At 36.7% G+C, this 16,840-nt stretch overlaps 1 protein-coding gene across 1 annotated transcript; it reads right to left on the bottom strand.

Moving 5' to 3' along the window:
- Positions 1-748: 748 nt before the first annotated feature.
- On the bottom strand, positions 749-16,331 carry stk24a (serine/threonine kinase 24a (STE20 homolog, yeast)). Its single transcript, XM_042001902.1, has 11 exons — positions 15,828-16,331; positions 10,553-10,783; positions 7,789-7,845; positions 7,571-7,679; positions 6,914-7,071; positions 5,938-6,123; positions 5,678-5,823; positions 5,454-5,586; positions 5,262-5,330; positions 4,975-5,111; positions 749-3,999 (listed from the first exon to the last, which is right to left on the bottom strand). Exons 1-11 carry the CDS (start codon positions 15,867-15,869, stop codon positions 3,969-3,971), a joined length of 1,299 nt encoding a protein of 432 aa, XP_041857836.1. The 5' UTR covers positions 15,870-16,331; the 3' UTR covers positions 749-3,968.
- Between the last annotated feature and the right edge of the window lie 509 nt (positions 16,332-16,840).

Genomic DNA, 16,840 nt, shown 5'->3' with positions numbered 1-16,840 from the left:
ATAAAGCCAAAAAGGTAGATTAAGTAGCATGAGTAGCTTTTCAATATTCAAACTACAGCTACTGGCCTCCTGGGTTCTGTAACTCTTGCAAAGTACTGTTAAAAGAAGTGATGCAACACAAAGCAAGCTCACCCGTCACTTTTTTTTAAAATGTTACTTGCATCAAGTGGTTTTTTTTTTTATTCCTTCTAGAAATAAGGCCTCCTTACAATACTAGGGTTAAACAATTATGTTACAAATCTCTGATGCAGCTGTATTTTTGGATGTTTTTGTAGCAATTTATGAATTTCTCTCTTAATTTTTAATGCTGAAAAATTACATTTTTTTGAAATCCATTTGACATTATTGGCTGTTTCACCAAACTTAATCTAAATAAATGACCAGTTTAACAGCAAAACCAGCAAGAAGGTTCATATTTCCATTCTGAATCACAAACAAACAAGCAAAGCAAATTTCAATGTGTATTGATTTTTTTATTTTTTTACTTTTGTTCTCAATCATTTGACAGCTTCCAATAAATCCAACGGCACTGTCCTGAACTAGCAAACATATACTGGACTACAAACTGCCAGCAAAATCACACAAAATGAAATTTACATTTTTAAAATGATTGCTTTCCAGTGTTAACTGAAACTTGAACACATCACAGAACCAAACGTCACTCCCTGTATTAAATAATACTGCTGTTTGGGGTTAGAAAAATAGTTTAATTGAATATATGCCAACTTATACCAAGAAAGGACTCCTAGCCATCATAATGCTTTATTGCCATACTACACGCAAAGGGTAGAACTGCGCACACACATAGATACATGCACACACATATCTACATAACAAAAAAGGAAGAAGGGGGAGAAAAGCACATATTACAACCTGAAGTACCACTTCTTTTAAAAACAAAACAAAGCCTAGAAAGTGCAACACATACAAAGATAGACAGACCATGTAGAAGGTGCAAACTGTATTGCGTTAGTCTCAGTTTGGGGCGGAGAGCTAACATGGCACTTCTCACTCATGTGTGAAGTTGGAATGAACATGTGGACAATTTTTCGCTGAGAAAAAAAAGTGCAGAACTCTGCTGTTGTTTCTTGATGTGGTGTTAGCTGGATTCTAACAACTTTTACTCAATCTACCGTGTGTTCACTACAGCAGCAAACTAAATATGGCAGCTGTGTATGCCAAAAGAAATCGACTAAAATGTTATTCCTAAAATAATAAAATCTCCAAATTATGAGAAATAGTTAGCTAGTTTGGGAAACACTCAATATTTCTTTGTCAATTAAACACCACAATAAGTTTAACTTAGCATAAAGAGTGGGACTCGTAGGACACGTTACAACACCTGGACTCTAAATCAGTATAAGGCAACAAATGGAGGAAGTTACGGATGTCTTGAAAACAATACACACCCCCCGCCCCCCAAGTAAACTGCTTAATACTGTTTTGCTCAAATGTAAAATGTCCAGTAAGAGGGATTCAGAGGTGATGATGGTATTGTGCTCTGGTTAGACACAGCCATGCCGCTCATCCTGTTCCAGCTTGTTCTCCTGTCAACTGTTGACTAAACAAAAGCTGACTGTAGCTGAACATCTGAGTTAGATTTTATTATGATTATCATGATTTACATATTATTCATTTACAGGTGATGTCCCAGGACTATATTATTCAGACATTGATTTTTTTTATCTTCCTTTTTTTGGTCCTTTATTTACAAATGGGGTAGATGATTAGAAATAATTGTGCTTTATTGTGGACCAGTGCATTATCATCACTATGACATCAATGCTGAAGCATTAAACTGAATTAAACATCTACTGTGAAACTAAAGAGAGAGAATTAAAAAAAAAAACTTTAGGTGAAACATATATTGGACTGGGTTAGACTGTAGAGAGGAACTTGATAAAGTCGGCACTGATATCTTCCCTCCCCCAGAGAGAAAAAAAAAACAAATATATTTCCTAAACCACAGGACTGTTTCTTTAACTTGCACTGTACACTATGTAATACTGTGGTAAGCCTCTGAGCAAAAAAAAAAAAAAAAAAAGCCATCATCTGACCCCTAAGATTTATGAAAACACTCCCCGGCCCCCACCCCAACTGTAAAGATGACAGCAAAGTACAAAAGGTCCATTTGTGCATGCGCACTATACTAAGAAACCAAAGAAATGCTTTTGGTCCATTATCAGGAGCCATCTTTGAAAAAATAAATGCAGAAGCATTTTTACATTAGAAGGGAGAACAACTGAGAAATCACAAAAACAGAAGAAAAAAAAAATCTAACATTTAAAGCTGACACCACTCGTTCCATTTAAAACAAATACTATAAGGCTGATTCAACTCTGTTCAGGACTCGACATTCTTTTCATCCTGCAGAAGTATGCTACAACACATACTACTCAGACAAAGCAGTAGGCTTTATACTGTTAATACTATCATGCACATTCCTTCTAAACTACAGTCATCAGCAGTGCAGATGTTTTTTGTTTTTGTTGTTGTTTTAACACCTCTTGGCTTTTTTGCTACGATGTACATCTGACAGCATGATAATTTAATATGCATGAAGTTTAGACCTGCGTGCATTTACTGTGCGACTAGAAAACTTCTCATATGTCCAGATGGAAAGTTACAGCCAGGCAAATATTACACTGCATGACCCACCCCAGAGTCCAAGTCTCGAGACTTCAGATTGACTTCTGTCTCATACTGTAGTATGGTGCGTACCTGCAAAAATACTGCAAGTCTCATGCTACTGTTTTATGGCTACTTTGTTTATAGTCAAAGGCATTTATATTTGAAGTGCAATTAAAGCTGAAGGTACACTGAGGAGATGGTACCACAGCAGCTTCTAGGAAGACTAACAGTCTGCTGATGTATAAACTAGATGATGGCACTGCCCTATTAATGGAATGAAAGGACGAAACCTCAGTTTTTCTAATCAATCACACACACACACACTCAGCAAATAAATGACGTAGAGTCTACCAAACCTGATCTGCTATACCCTTGTGGAATGAATGTTGAAAACAGCATCCAGTGTTTAAACTGGTGAGGCTTCAATAAACCAGCCAATTTTTTTTCTACATTCACCAATATTATCACTGCAACAGCAAAGAGTGTGAATCCAAAAAGTTAACGAAAATGAAGTAATATATAATGAATCAATAGTAAAAAAATGAGGGCAGCCAGATTCATTCACTAGATGAGTGCTTCAGATTACAGGTACAGAGACAAGAAAGAAAACAAAGATTGATATACAAAAGAACAAGCACAAAAGCAAGGCAATCTCATTTGTGGCCACTCTCAAAATATTTACCTTAAAACCATTATCTACAGATTGCATTTGGCCATTTGTACACAGTGGTTCTAAACACCCCAACATGTTTTCATGAATTTGTAGAAATGAGCTTATTTACAAGTCTGTACAACCACCCTGTGAAAGCTCCTTCCATCTCCCAGAGGGCCCAAGCCACTTAAAGCATGATACCTGAGTTTTCAATCAAATGCCTCAATTCACTCGTCACTCTTCACTGCACATTTCACAGAATATCTTGTGCAGCTACACACACCCACACAACCATGCACACAATTAATTAAGCAAAGGCTTTCTGAAAGGGTGCCGAGTGTAAACTTTTTTTGTGAAAAAGCCACATTTTCACCAAAAAACTTGAGTCATTCCAGAAAGATGACCAACTCCACTCTGAAAATAAAATAGATAAAAGAGGTGCTAAGAAGAGACATCATACAGCAGGTGGCAGCTGAATGAATGGCCACTAACTGTCCTGAATAGGACCCTCTTGTGCTGTGCTAGCATATTAACAGACAGTAAGTAGGCCAGGATTTGCTTCAGGCAAATGAGTGATGTAGACCTTCCTGGGAGACTTCATCTCAGCTGTGGAGGTCAGAGGAAAAAGTCTGACTGCTGCCACCAGGGTGGAAAAGTAGAGCAGAGCGAGATGTAGCTCTTCTCACTAAGCAGTGGCCGTCTGCGGCACAGAAAACCTGTTAAAAACACATCAGACAAAACCGTTAATATTTACAGGCCTCGGGACAGAACTAGACAGTGACAAGTTCACTGCACACCAACAACAATGATTTTATTTTTCCTGAATGGTTTATATAATGAGGCATTTTCTCTCTAAATATTAGCTGTTTAAAACTCTTCACAATCAGACCTGACTCAAGCTGTGATTTTCAGCTCTGTCAAAATATTATGTGGCAGCTTCGGCTTATTTGTCTGTTAAGCAGGATTACTCAAAAAAGTTAGTTATATTTAGTAAGCTTGTACCAGAGTGGGGTTATAGGCAACTTGGAAATGATAAATTTAGATGTGGATCCAGGTTTTTCTTTATTTTTAAGCCTTGAATTGCTCTTGTAGCTTGATGACATTATGATACTTATAGTAATAATAAAGTTACAAAGTAAGAAAAGGTAGGACTGATGCATATTTCTTATCAATTGCAGTTTCGCTCTCTCTCCGTCTTTTATTTTATTTTTATTTATTTATTTATTTTAAAGGTACAGAGAAGAAATTGGGGGTTTAGGTTGACGAGCCTCCGAGCCAGCAGGAGAGTCACAGAGCTGAATTACCATGTGCTGATTAATGATGATGATGTTTCTCAGCTGATGAAACTCAACACAACCTCTGTTTGGTCAGGATAAAGAGGCAAAGGTGGAGAGAAGCAGCTTAAAGAGAACATCTATTTGTAGTTTGTAAATGGAAATTTCAGTGCTGTGGAATTGTTTTATAAACCATTGTATCTGTCTGTATCAGTAACTTCTATACATCTCCTGCTGTGTTAAAGTAGAGCCCCTCTTTAGGTGAAAGCCAGATTTACATTATAACTAACCCCACACATCCAGCCCTGACAATCATCACATTTAGGAAGCATTTAAGCAAATGCAGTAAATTTTACAAGGAAAAAAAAAAAAAGCTTGACAAAAGAAATTAAGGATCTCAACCTGCTTCCTGCTTACCTCTGAAGTCTCTGCACTAGCTCAGCCACCAGAGAGTCACAGATCCCCGGGTGTGCGTCTTCTGCCAGGAATATGGCCTCCTTCAGCTTCTCTGCAGTTTCTGGCTTGCCATTACTTGTCTCACCTTTTTCTTTCAACTACAACAACAAGTTTCCAATTACTTACTCTTTCCGAGTCAATCCAAACACTGGTTTAATTCAGGGTGACCAGCTATACACATTTATTTAAATAGTTTGCTATAAAACATTCAATTATAGATGGAAATTTAAATATTGTGATGCCATTACCTCAGAAAACAATGGAGAGAATATCATCAATAAACTTTGTGACAAAGGCCTCTTTAGACTCTCCTGCAACTGGGGGGGAAAAAAAAGATTTTTAGTTAATGAACTAAACTTAGGAGCCTCTGAACACATTTATGTTATTAGCAAGTTAAAAACTATGTCAAGTTTGTCACCTATAATTACATCACATATTACCTCTTTCCTTTCTAACTCAGCAGGCTGTGCTTCTCCATTCTGAACCTTCTTCAGGTCTTTTCCCTTGATGGTGTTAAAGATCCAGTCATCATTAGCAGCGCTGTCACCTCCAGATGCCTGACCGTCTGGCTCACTACAATAAAACACCAGTATGCTCAGTGTTGTTAAACTTGGCTTCACCCACACCAACCACTGAACTGGAAGATGATTTGCAGACAACCTACTCATCAGATTCATCAGAGCTCGATTTATCCTGTGACTGCTCAGACTTCCACCTCTTGTATCTGTCAATCAGCTCTGTCAAATAAGTTGTCTTTTTGGCATGCCTTACAATATATTTATGTTTTAACAACTCTTTGGCAGTTGGCCTCTGCAGAAAACACACAAACAGTAAAATGTTAAAAGAATAGCTCTTTCATGCATGTACATTTCAGTAAAAACAACTCATTATGCCACACAAAAAAAAAGGGTACTTTAAACTTACAAAACTTGGTTCCTTATTTAAACAGGCTTCAACAAATTCTTTAAGTGGTTTACTGTAGTTTCCTTCCAGTGTCGGTGGATTGTTCTTTGGGATGAGGAATAAAACTTTCATAGGATGAAGATCAGAGTGGGGTGGCTCTCCTTTAGCCAGTTCTATTGCTGTTATTCCTAACGACCAGATGTCTGCCTATAAAAACAAAGACATTTGGGTGGAAATATCTTTTTAACAAAATAAGCACAATCTCACACACACACACACACACTAAGGAACTGACAAAATGCTGTGTGAAATGCCATTTAAATGGGCTGACTTCTGGGTGTATTAAAGGAAGCTCTGCAAAAAGAAGGCAGTGACATAGCACCTGTGTTGACAAGCCACAATGACTCATGTTTGGGTTATTCTAAAAATATTTACTGGGTCAATTCTAGTCCAGAAAAATATTCTCAAATGGTACCTAAATGTTCCTGACAAAGAAAAGCAAACAAATAAATGATGTATTGAAAAGGAAGATAAACAAGTCTTTAATTAATGACTTAATAGTTCATTTTATTAAGCCTACAGTAAATGTTCCTTTATTTTATTCATTTTTCCATTCACTCCAATTTTAAAATAGTTACAAATTCATGGTATTGAGTTAGTATTAGCAGTTTATAATAAAGATATATAACAGTTTTCTCTAAGCTTGCTCACTGAAATCGTCGAGTTCATGATTAACTTTCACATAAACCTTAAGAAAAAATTATGATATATATTGCTTCCCACACACATATACATACATCCATACATGCATTTAAACTTCTTTACACTTCCACATTTTTCTGATTTCTAGTGTTTAAAGAGGTTTTATTTCAACTTCTGTCAGCTACTTGCCAGTCATCTTCAAACTGACTGACATTCACCTAAAAACCTAACTGTAGTGAAACCAGACTGTGATAAAAAAAAAACACAAAAACAGGCTGTGATCATGAGAACTGACCTTTGAATCGTAGGCAGATTGCTTTATGACTTCAGGTGCCATCCAGAAAGGTGTTCCAACAAAAGTGTTCCTTTTTATCTGCGTGTCTGTCAACTGGCCAGCCACGCCAAAGTCTGCAAGCTTCACATCGCCTTGTTCTGACAGCAACACGTTGGCAGCTAAAATCAAGTGAAAAAAGGAACTGCATCATAAAGCTTTCTTGAAAATGGTCTGTAATTCATGACCCTTCAGCACTGAAGAGATAAAAACCAGGTTATGTCTCACTAACCTGAATGACATGACTGACTCTTCTCTACTTCTATGACTAACCTTGCTTATAAAACAGACTATTTCCCTGGAAAAAAGAATCAAGTTTCTCTGATCATAAAGCAATAATTAAGGTTCTAAGAGCTTTTTTAGTGGGATTATTTGCATCACAGACACCAACAACAGGAAAAGTGGCTGAAATGGTCTGATATGTGTTTGGATCTGATTTCCCACTCAACACTGAAAATCAATCAACCACAAGAAGGTTGTGGAATAAATGTACGCTTCCTGATGCCAAGAAATATTAAAGCCTCACTACAGTTTCATCAGGACGACAGAACCACTGTTGTCCACATGACACTATTTACTGCTAAAACAGAGAGGGTAGACAATGGTGGTAACCACATTTACCTTTGATATCCCTGTGAATTTTCTTTTCAGAGTGCAGATACTCGAGTCCCTTCAGGATTTCTCTCAGGATTGTGGCAATCTGTGTTTCATCAAGGGCCCCGGGTTCTAACTACAAAAGTGAATAGATTTGTGACTCTGGGTTGCCAGTTAACAAAAATGTCATTATGTACTGGAAACTAAATATTATTTATGTTTGATCATTTATTTCAATAACTTACCAAATCAAGAGCTGATCCACCACCCAAATATTCCATAATAATCCATAATTTTGTACCCTAAAAAATAAATGAGATCAGACAGTGTTCAGAGATGCTGTTGCAACAGAAATGCCTCATTCTAGGGTTCCTCAATGTAATGGAAATGCATCGTTATTATAATATCAAAATGTAAAATAATTTATAATTTGATTTATAATTTGATTATTGTTACAAATTGATGTATTTGTGTTTTACTGAATATTTTATAATTATGAAAAAGACTAATCAGTGAGATGTATTTTTTACTCTAGACAAGAAGGTACATGCACACAGCACCCTGAAAGATATTTTATACAATTCTCATTTTGCAATGCTGGTGGTGGATGAAGTTAATCTGAAGACCTGTTTCTTAAAAACATTGTATGTCTTTTAATTAGTCTTTTATGCCTCTGTGCAATCACAAATGGTATCAAAGTGAGTTTTTTTTCCCCTGAGTGTCCAACCAGGTTTAAAATTTACTTGATAACCCTACCAGAGACTATTAGTAGTCACAGCTTCTATAATTCAGCTTTCCACCATCATCTACTACAAAACAAAGGTAAAAAATTAAGTAGACCATGCTTGTGGCACTTTAAATCAGTCAACTTCAAATCTATACAAACACAGTAAAGATGAAGCAGTCAGGCTTGTTGGCTGATTGTGTTTTTTTTTTTACAAATAGTGGCAGCAGCTCACATTAATTCGTGTGAACACATAACTGAAGTCTGTAGTGAAGAACAGTCTATACATATTTGTGGACAATAGATTAATGACAAATGAAAATACAGTCAGCCAACAGGAAGCAGCCAGCACGCGTGTCTAAAGATGTGCATTTTGTTTTAAGCATAAAGATATGTATGTTTACATATCTTCAGTATGTTTACGTAATGTTTCTGCTTAGGTTTTATTGTTCTTTTTATAATAATGATCATTTCAAAGCAGATAAAAAAATAAATAAATAAAAATGTGAACTTAGTTATAATTTTTTTCATTCTTTTTTTTTATTAATTCATTTTAAAAATAACTTTCAGTAATAGTGCTTGTTCTTATGAAAATCAGCTGACATGAGATTAACTAGATTTTTACACTGTTGTCAAAGTCTAAATCCAAATTAGCAACTAAGCAGTCAGTCACACGTTTTCCCCTGAACACCACTACCGTTTCTACTCTGCTGGTAGGTGAGCAACACCACTCATGAATAAGCCAGACAGAACCAGCTTTACCCAAAAGTGACATTATTTTTTCCTGAATTTTTAGCAATAATATTTTTCATAAAATCAGATAATATTTGGAACAGTCTTATTGTTTAAGTAGCTAAATCTGTGTGAAAAGGTGATAAATAAAGCAACAAAAGTAACAGTATGATCCAACTAGTTAGGTTTTGGAATGATGACATATGAAAACGCAAATGTCTACAACACTGACAACCAACTTTCCGTGGCTTTTCCACCCAGGATCCTGGTAAAAATCTTATGAACATCAATAAGTAAGACATGAAGGTGTTACTAAATATTCCAGAGCATCTGCTGTTGCTGTGTATATGAACATGTGTTTGTTTTTGTTTTCCACATGATCTGCGCTATTATGGATACATACAGATACATGCATTACTCTAACACCATAAGGAGCCTCATCAGCTGTTTTCAGCATGATGCAAAGAAAAACAGTAATTTCTACTAAGCAGTTTCTACATCTTGTAACGCCTCCTGTGTGCTCTTAACAGCCATTCCCCTGCATCTTCTCCAGCTGGGAGAGAGCATATTCAGCAGAAAGCCTCCTTATATGATGTATGTGAGGCAAAAGCATATAAATATTGGTAGATGATACATCTACAAGAGGAATACAACATTTGAAGTCCATGTCCAGGATCCGTCTGTGTGTGGTGGCTCTTGAAGCACTAACTTCACCTGTATACACCAATCAAATGGGAGCTGAAATGTTTTCCATGTAGATACATCTAATCATACCTTTTTACCATGTTTTGTAAAACACACATTAAAAGAAAAAGAAGAACAAATACCAAAATACAGACCAATAAGCATTGATTCTCTCCTGCAGCTACTGCAGTGGCACACTTATAACTTAACTCATGGCACACTTCTCTTTTCTGGGCTCAAGCACCACTACAAATGCTGTAAGAGGCACTAAAAGCATCATCACATTACATCATCTGCGTTTTAGTTACTAAACACATTGTGGTTGGCAACCGAGTGATTCTGTCAATACAGCTCCTGGTATAAATATGACCATGACCTTTCACTTTTTTTCTGTGTAAAAAAGAGTAAGCAGGTTGGTCTGGATTTTAGATGTAATACGAAAGGGTGAGTGTGTGCGATGTGGTGTGCAAACTCACAGATCCAACTATTTTTAGGAGTTTTAAAATGAACATACGCTCGTCTACCATTAACATAAATATGCTATATATATATATGTTACTAATTCTGCTGTGTTTTATAACTGAAGAGCACAGCCTATCTCCATTTGTGTAAATACCTTTAAAAATGCACTGTTAACAGCCAGTTAAAGGTCAGTATTACTGCAATGCCAGTGTACGTCATGGTATGACGTTTTCTACACTAAACTTACCATATTTCACAGGCAATACTTGCTCCATTACTCATTTGAATTATTTATTGACCTACATTGCCCATTCTTGTTTGCGGGAAAACATTATTAGCATATCCATTATGTCAAACATAGGCTATTACAAGTTCACTAAATGAGTCTCTCTGAAGCTGAAGCTTACCTTGAGATAGGATCCAAAGTACTTGGTGATAAACGGACTGTCACACTGGCTTAGAACTGTGATTTCCTGTTGAATGTCTTCTATTTCATCCTCAGCCTCCTCCAGATCAATTATTTTAATGGCCACAACTTTCTGAGTCCGATTGTCGATGCCCTTGAAGACTTCTCCAAAAGAGCCTTTCCCTATCCTCTCAAGTTTAGTGAAAAGCTCCTCTGGATCAGCTTTGAAATTCTGAGTGACAGAGAAAAAGATGTATGGTGAAAATTAGCAAAACACATGAAACTTAACAGCTGAAATCAGATAAATAAACACCACAATAAATAAATAAACTTTTGCTTACAATAAAAGCAAAAAAAAATAATAATAAAAAATATTACTACATTGATACAATGATAACATTTTCTAAATAACAGCCCAGCTACTTGTTTTGATTTTGGATAAAAACACTTGCTGAAACTAAACATAACTGGTGTCAACAATGTACTTTTTTTTATCCTTTTGTTGCCGTTTTCTTTTCTTTTTTTGTTCTAAATTCGTACCAAGTTTACTTAACTATGGTATTATAGAACAAATACCCTTACATTTGATAATGTAAGGGTATTAGAAAATATTATTCCTCAATAAGTTGTAAAAATAGTTGACACAAAATGTTATAACCAAACAAAGCTCTACTCAACATCTTATTATTTTTACCAGCATGCTAAAAACGGACATATTATGTGATGACAGCAAAACACATTGCAGGAAACATAACAAACGTTTAATTTCACAGTTTTCTCCTGAAGATACTTGCAGTGCAGAACATTTTACAGAAATTAAGTTGTCAGTGCTCTCCCATAAATTATTAGTGTCTAATTTCCTTAACCTGAGCTTTCCGTTTTGTACAGTTTTATTACATAACAACTTCAATTTATACATATGCAATAAACTAATTGTCATTTAGATCAATATATCATATAACTGTAATTAGAATGTAACAGTTTGCATCTTGTATCTTTTTTTCCGTTAAGCGCACACAAAACACTCAGTAAAGACCTATTTCATTTTGTCCTTGTCTTTGTTCTGGTCTTAATGTTATAGTAACGTTGTGATTCTTCAGACTTAAAAAATTGAAGCAGCAGAGAAAAGCTTGTTACATACTCCATGAGAAGCGGGAACTTTGTTCTTGTTCTCGAGGCCGCAAGAAGACAAAAAAAGTTAGTTTTGGTCCGGTCAAGTCATACTTCACGAAGAGCTTAAAGGGGTAGTGCACCCAATAAATGTGTTTTTTTTAACCTGTAAACAACACAGTCTTACTATCTGTGATGAAAACCACCTATACTGTTGATAAAATTAGTATTTTTATTTATTTAAAAAACTGGATTTTGTGAGTAAAAAACGGCCCACAACACCCCCAACAGGGCAAAACCAGGTTTTGTTTTTCGTGATGTAGAGCCGTACTGGTGCTTGTTTATGTCACGAAAATATTTTTAAAACCTCACAGCTCCCTCCCTCCAGACGCAGATAGGCAGGTCTTTGCCTTGCAGGCATAGAAAACTACGTCCACCAACGCATATGAATGGTGAAATAGTGTAGATTTGCTAGTTTCAGACTTCTGTTCTTTGACAGAGTTTCTGATTAAATTTTCCTGCAATGGGAGAGATTTGTGCTTTTGAGGGGTGTAAAACTAACACTGGATTTTATTCTTTACCTGCTGATCCTCATCTGGTGACAGACAGCAGCTCAAGTCATAGCAGCAGCAACTTACAGCAGCACTTCCTGCAGCTGCCACAACCTGCCACGAGTCGCCACAGCTTTCCAGAGTCTGCTGAAGCTCCTGACAGGCCAGCACAACGGCGCTAAAGGTTCAAACTGATACAGTTCAGGACCACCTTGTTCTTGTGTAGTTGAGGAGATTCAGGAGGGGAAACGTCTACCTCAAAGACCGCTCTGTGGCGTAGGTGCTTTGTGAATCTCGCTTTGCATCTTGCTAGTGAGCTGAGCTGCTGTCTGTCAATCATTTCTGCCTGTACATCCCGACCCGCCCACTCTCTGCTCCCTAATCCCTAAAAACTCTTGCACTTTCAGGCATTCTTCAAATTTTGCAGTGGGTGAAGTTACGTAGAAACAACAACTGACCTGGTGATTTCATACTTAACAAGAAACTTTGTCCGTTTGCTCTTAATCATTTGACAAAGTTTATGTAATCAAGCTTCAAAAATCCATTCAGAACCATTTCATAGATGATGCAATATGTTTTTCTTCTTTACTGGCACATACCAAACAATATATAAATGTGATCAGCTGCTTGCCATTACATTTTTTGAGCCACTTCATTTCACTATCACAATTTGGTTTGTTTGCAAAACTTTATTCCGTTCATGTAAAGTACTTAAAACCTAGATAACAGCTGTCAAAAGTGCTGACAGTCCTGTAAGTTTTAGATGTTTCCCTGCTCTGATACATCTTATTAAAATGAAAAGCTCTCCTCAATACCTTCTGTCACGTGTTGCCTGTTAGCCATTTAATGTGATTCAAGTGTAAAGCTGGAAACATTCAAACCCTGCAGGACAGCGGCCCTCGAGGACCACCTTAGGACACCCCTGATCTAAACCCATCTTTTTCCATTAATTTATCAACTGGTGAAGAGCCCATAAAAACGTCCAATTTTTCACTTCGGCCTGTTCTTGACTTCCTCATGCAGAACAGCTTCTTAACCCTTTCAGGCTGAATTGCTGTTTCAAAGTAACACAACATAATCGTAAGACAGCACAATGCACATGAGACTGTGATTTATTGACGTCCACCCTAAAGGGTAAAGAGAAACTGATGAATATCTTAAATTACTGACACAGCTTAATGTCTTATTATTGGTGCACCAGGAAGAGAATATTGGTTTTCAAGATTTCCAATTTAATATCACAAATTATAAGAATTATTTTTTCCCATCACTACAAACTTGCATACATGTACCAAGTGTCAGTGTGTTTATAGCAGCTTTGTTTGAAAGAAAAAAAAACTCCAAGCAATTAAGCTAGATGACACACTACCTAGCCCTAAGACAATAATCCATCTCACACAGTGTAAAGCTTTACAGTCCTCCCAAGAGAATGGTTTCCTGTAAAAGTGCTAATGGAGGGTGTTCAAAACTAAATAGAAAGGGAGGTGAGCAGCTGCACTTTGAAAAACTGGCAGAGAAGTGGGTGCTGAATTTGATAGCAAAGGGGCTCTGCAACAAAGACGAAAAGACAGCACTGCAAAACAAAGCTGGGTAGAAACAACACAACCAAAATGCTGTCATAACACCGGTGTGGTCAGTCATCCAGGTGAAATTTATAATGTTGAGGCTGACCTCTGTAAAACAATGGGGAAAAAACAACAGGAGCACAGTGACCACAGGCTTTACATGATGGGAATGTACTTGCCATATCCACAGTCAGCAGGTTTACAGCACCAACTAAAGCTGCCTGAAATTCGCTCCAAAAGCCAGTGTTTGATTCTCTCCCATCTGCACCACACTACTGTGTAGTCTAGTGTCATCCACACATCAAAGTACCACACCCTGGAGGGGTGATGGATCATTGCCAGCCATACTACTGCTAACAAGCTACCCCTCTGAATGGAAGCCTAGGGGCACATCTGCCATTATCCCTGTAACCTTTTTATTTTATGTATGTGAACAAGCTAATGATTCACTCAAAGTGTGGAAGCTGAATGGACTGCAGACAAGCATGCATATCTTGGGTTTGCCACTCCAGGATGTTGTTAGTATTCCATACAAAGACCAACATACCGTACAATCAATAGATGGTTCCAATTAAAGTACTTTACAAAAATTTATAAATAAATTTTGAGTTTAAAACGTTACATCTAGAGTTCACTTTGAAAAAAAAAGAAAAAAAAACCTAGCTTTGCCTTTGTATGAAGGGTGGTATAAAATTTTAGCATTTGAAGGTGTGCATCTAAGCTTTGGAAAGTTGTGATGGCATTTTTTGTTTCCTGAGAATTTGTTGACTTAGTAAGCAGCCAAATTTAATGATAATAAATAATAATACCACAATTTTGTAAGCATAAACAACTTATAAATAAGAAAGTAATCAGAAGAGCTCATACTAATAAAGTTTTTGTTGATAACTGTCAAATACATATTTGTATTTAGTGATTTTGTTGCGATTTGTTAGGTGTATTCTGTCATTTATTCATAATTAATATAAGCAACTCTAACTGATACATTTTGGCTGTAAATCCATAAAATGATCCAAGTTTTTGGCCTCTACTTGTACATTTGGCTTAAAACCAAAATATATCCACAGAGAAGGTGTGGCGCTTGGCTTTGCGGGTAAACCCATAATGTTAATGTCAATTAATGTTAACTGGAATGCAGGCATTCAAATAAAAGCTGTTAAGCACCTCACGATTAATGGTTTGTGCCATTAAAGTATAGCAGAAGAAGTAGCAAAGTGCGAGAATGGTTGTAATGGTTCTTCCTTTCATCCAGCCTGAATTGACAGGTGGATGGAAATGACTGAGGTCAATTAAGATAACTACAGTCAGGCCACAAGCAGTAATTGCGAGAGGTGGAGTTATCAGATTTGTCAACCTTAAATCAGATGGTGGCTGCTTCCTCTACAAAACCAATAAATTTGACAATCAGATGGCTCAGCAGCATTACGAATGCCAATTATGCTTCACCAACTTGAAGGTAGTCACAGAAAATTTTAAATTTAGAGCAACAGTTTATATTTACGTGTCATTTTAGATGAAACAATGTTTGAACTACAGATCAGCCCAAGAAAAATCTTTTTATCTATTTTATACAAAAGTAACTAGTTGGTCTTACACAACAGGATTGTTGACAGTTGACACATGAACTATCTAGGAAGAAAATGTAGAAATTGCTATTTATTAATTAATAAACAACTAATCTGGTTAGGATAATACTCGACTAGCATAAAAAAAAATAATAATAGTTTTAAAAAAAAGTCAAACGATGTGACCAGTTAGTAACAAAGTGACAACATTTATGACAGCCTTCGTTCCGAATTCCTGCTTCACTGGACTTTGACGAGCGGCTGTGTTTATCAGTGCAAACCAAAGGTGACAACGGCAAAATGTGACACTGATAAAATGTCTCGGTAGATAACGTTTTTATAGGCATCTCTGTAAGGCGAAACTTGAAGGGAAAAACGAGGTTTATAATTAAAGCAATCATCCTCTAAAGGTTATAATAAAATTAAATAAAAACAACCAAAGAAAATAGAATCTAAACAAAAACACAGCGGTGTGTTATGTTTACCTGAATCCCCGGCAGTCCAGCCTGAATAGGAGAGTGAGCCATGGCGTCAAATAGGAAAAGATGACGCCTTTCCTCGTCTCTACAGCTTTCTTTATCAGAGGAGAAACAAAACTTCCCTGACAGATCCCACTTCGAATGCAAACGGCTCTTCAATGGTGTTTCGAGTATCAAAGGCGTCACTTATTTTAAAAAATAAATAAATAAATAAATCCTTTTGACTTGTCAGCTTCTACTTGGATCTGCCTGCCTGTCTTCTCCTCACTCGCCTTCCGCAGTTAAAGATAGCTAACGCTAGCCACTTCAAGCTACTAGTTAACGAACACTTAGCTGAATAACTTCTCTGCGCGTGCCCGCCAGTTGCCCGGTGATAAAACAGAGATCTGGTTTGAAACAGCTGCGAATGGTATATCGACACACACTGCTGTGTTGTTATGTCGCTTGTTGTTTTATTTTCTCATCACTTTTTTCTACCTCCAGGCGCCATCTTGGTTAATGTCATTTTCATTTTCCAGTAGACCAATCAGAGTGAGGAAGAAAGGACGGCAAGCACGTCGTCATTCGTAAACCAAAGAAACGTCACAAGTGGAAGGAGTTTACACAGACAGGGTGTAAACAGGCTGTAAACAAGGCTAAACAGAAGAGCTTTGGTTGGATTACCAATTAGACAGTGATTTGCTTTAGAACTGTACTGATATCAAGTAGGCTAATGCTTATTAACCTTAGAAATATGAAATATTGAACTTTTAAACTCCTGCTTATCCCACAAATTCAGCATAATTTAAAGGAAGAACTAAACAGGCTTTCCATTTTTGTTTCTTTTTTACCAAGAAGCACTGTGACAGATCTATCTATCTATCTATCTATCTATCTATCTATCTATCTATCTATCTATCTATCTATCTATCTATCTATCTATCTATCTATCTATCTATCTATCTATCATACCTCTCTGGCCGTACTCAGTTCATCCAGTTGAAAACATTTACTTCCCACTCCCAGTCACCCCAAGGGCT

Source organism: Melanotaenia boesemani, chromosome 12 (assembly GCF_017639745.1).
Source record: "Melanotaenia boesemani isolate fMelBoe1 chromosome 12, fMelBoe1.pri, whole genome shotgun sequence".
Classification (NCBI taxonomy): domain Eukaryota; kingdom Metazoa; phylum Chordata; class Actinopteri; order Atheriniformes; family Melanotaeniidae; genus Melanotaenia; species Melanotaenia boesemani.
Note: the sequence above shows the minus strand (reverse complement) of the source record. Positions and strands in the feature narration are given on the sequence as shown.

What these genes read in the sequence shown, in the direction of transcription:
- stk24a (XM_042001902.1), bottom strand. Translation starts at nt 15,869, where the DNA reads ATGGCTCACTCTCCTATTCAGGCTGGACTGCCGGGGATTCAG. An exon ending in CTGGACTGCCGGGGATTCAG is followed by an intron (nt 10,784 to 15,827) that starts GTAAACATAACA and finishes TCTGTCACTCAG; the next exon opens with AATTTCAAAGCTGATCCAGA. An exon ending in CTGAGTTAGAAAGGAAAGAG is followed by an intron (nt 5,331 to 5,453) that starts GTAATATGTGAT and finishes TTTCCCCCCCAG; the next exon opens with TTGCAGGAGAGTCTAAAGAG.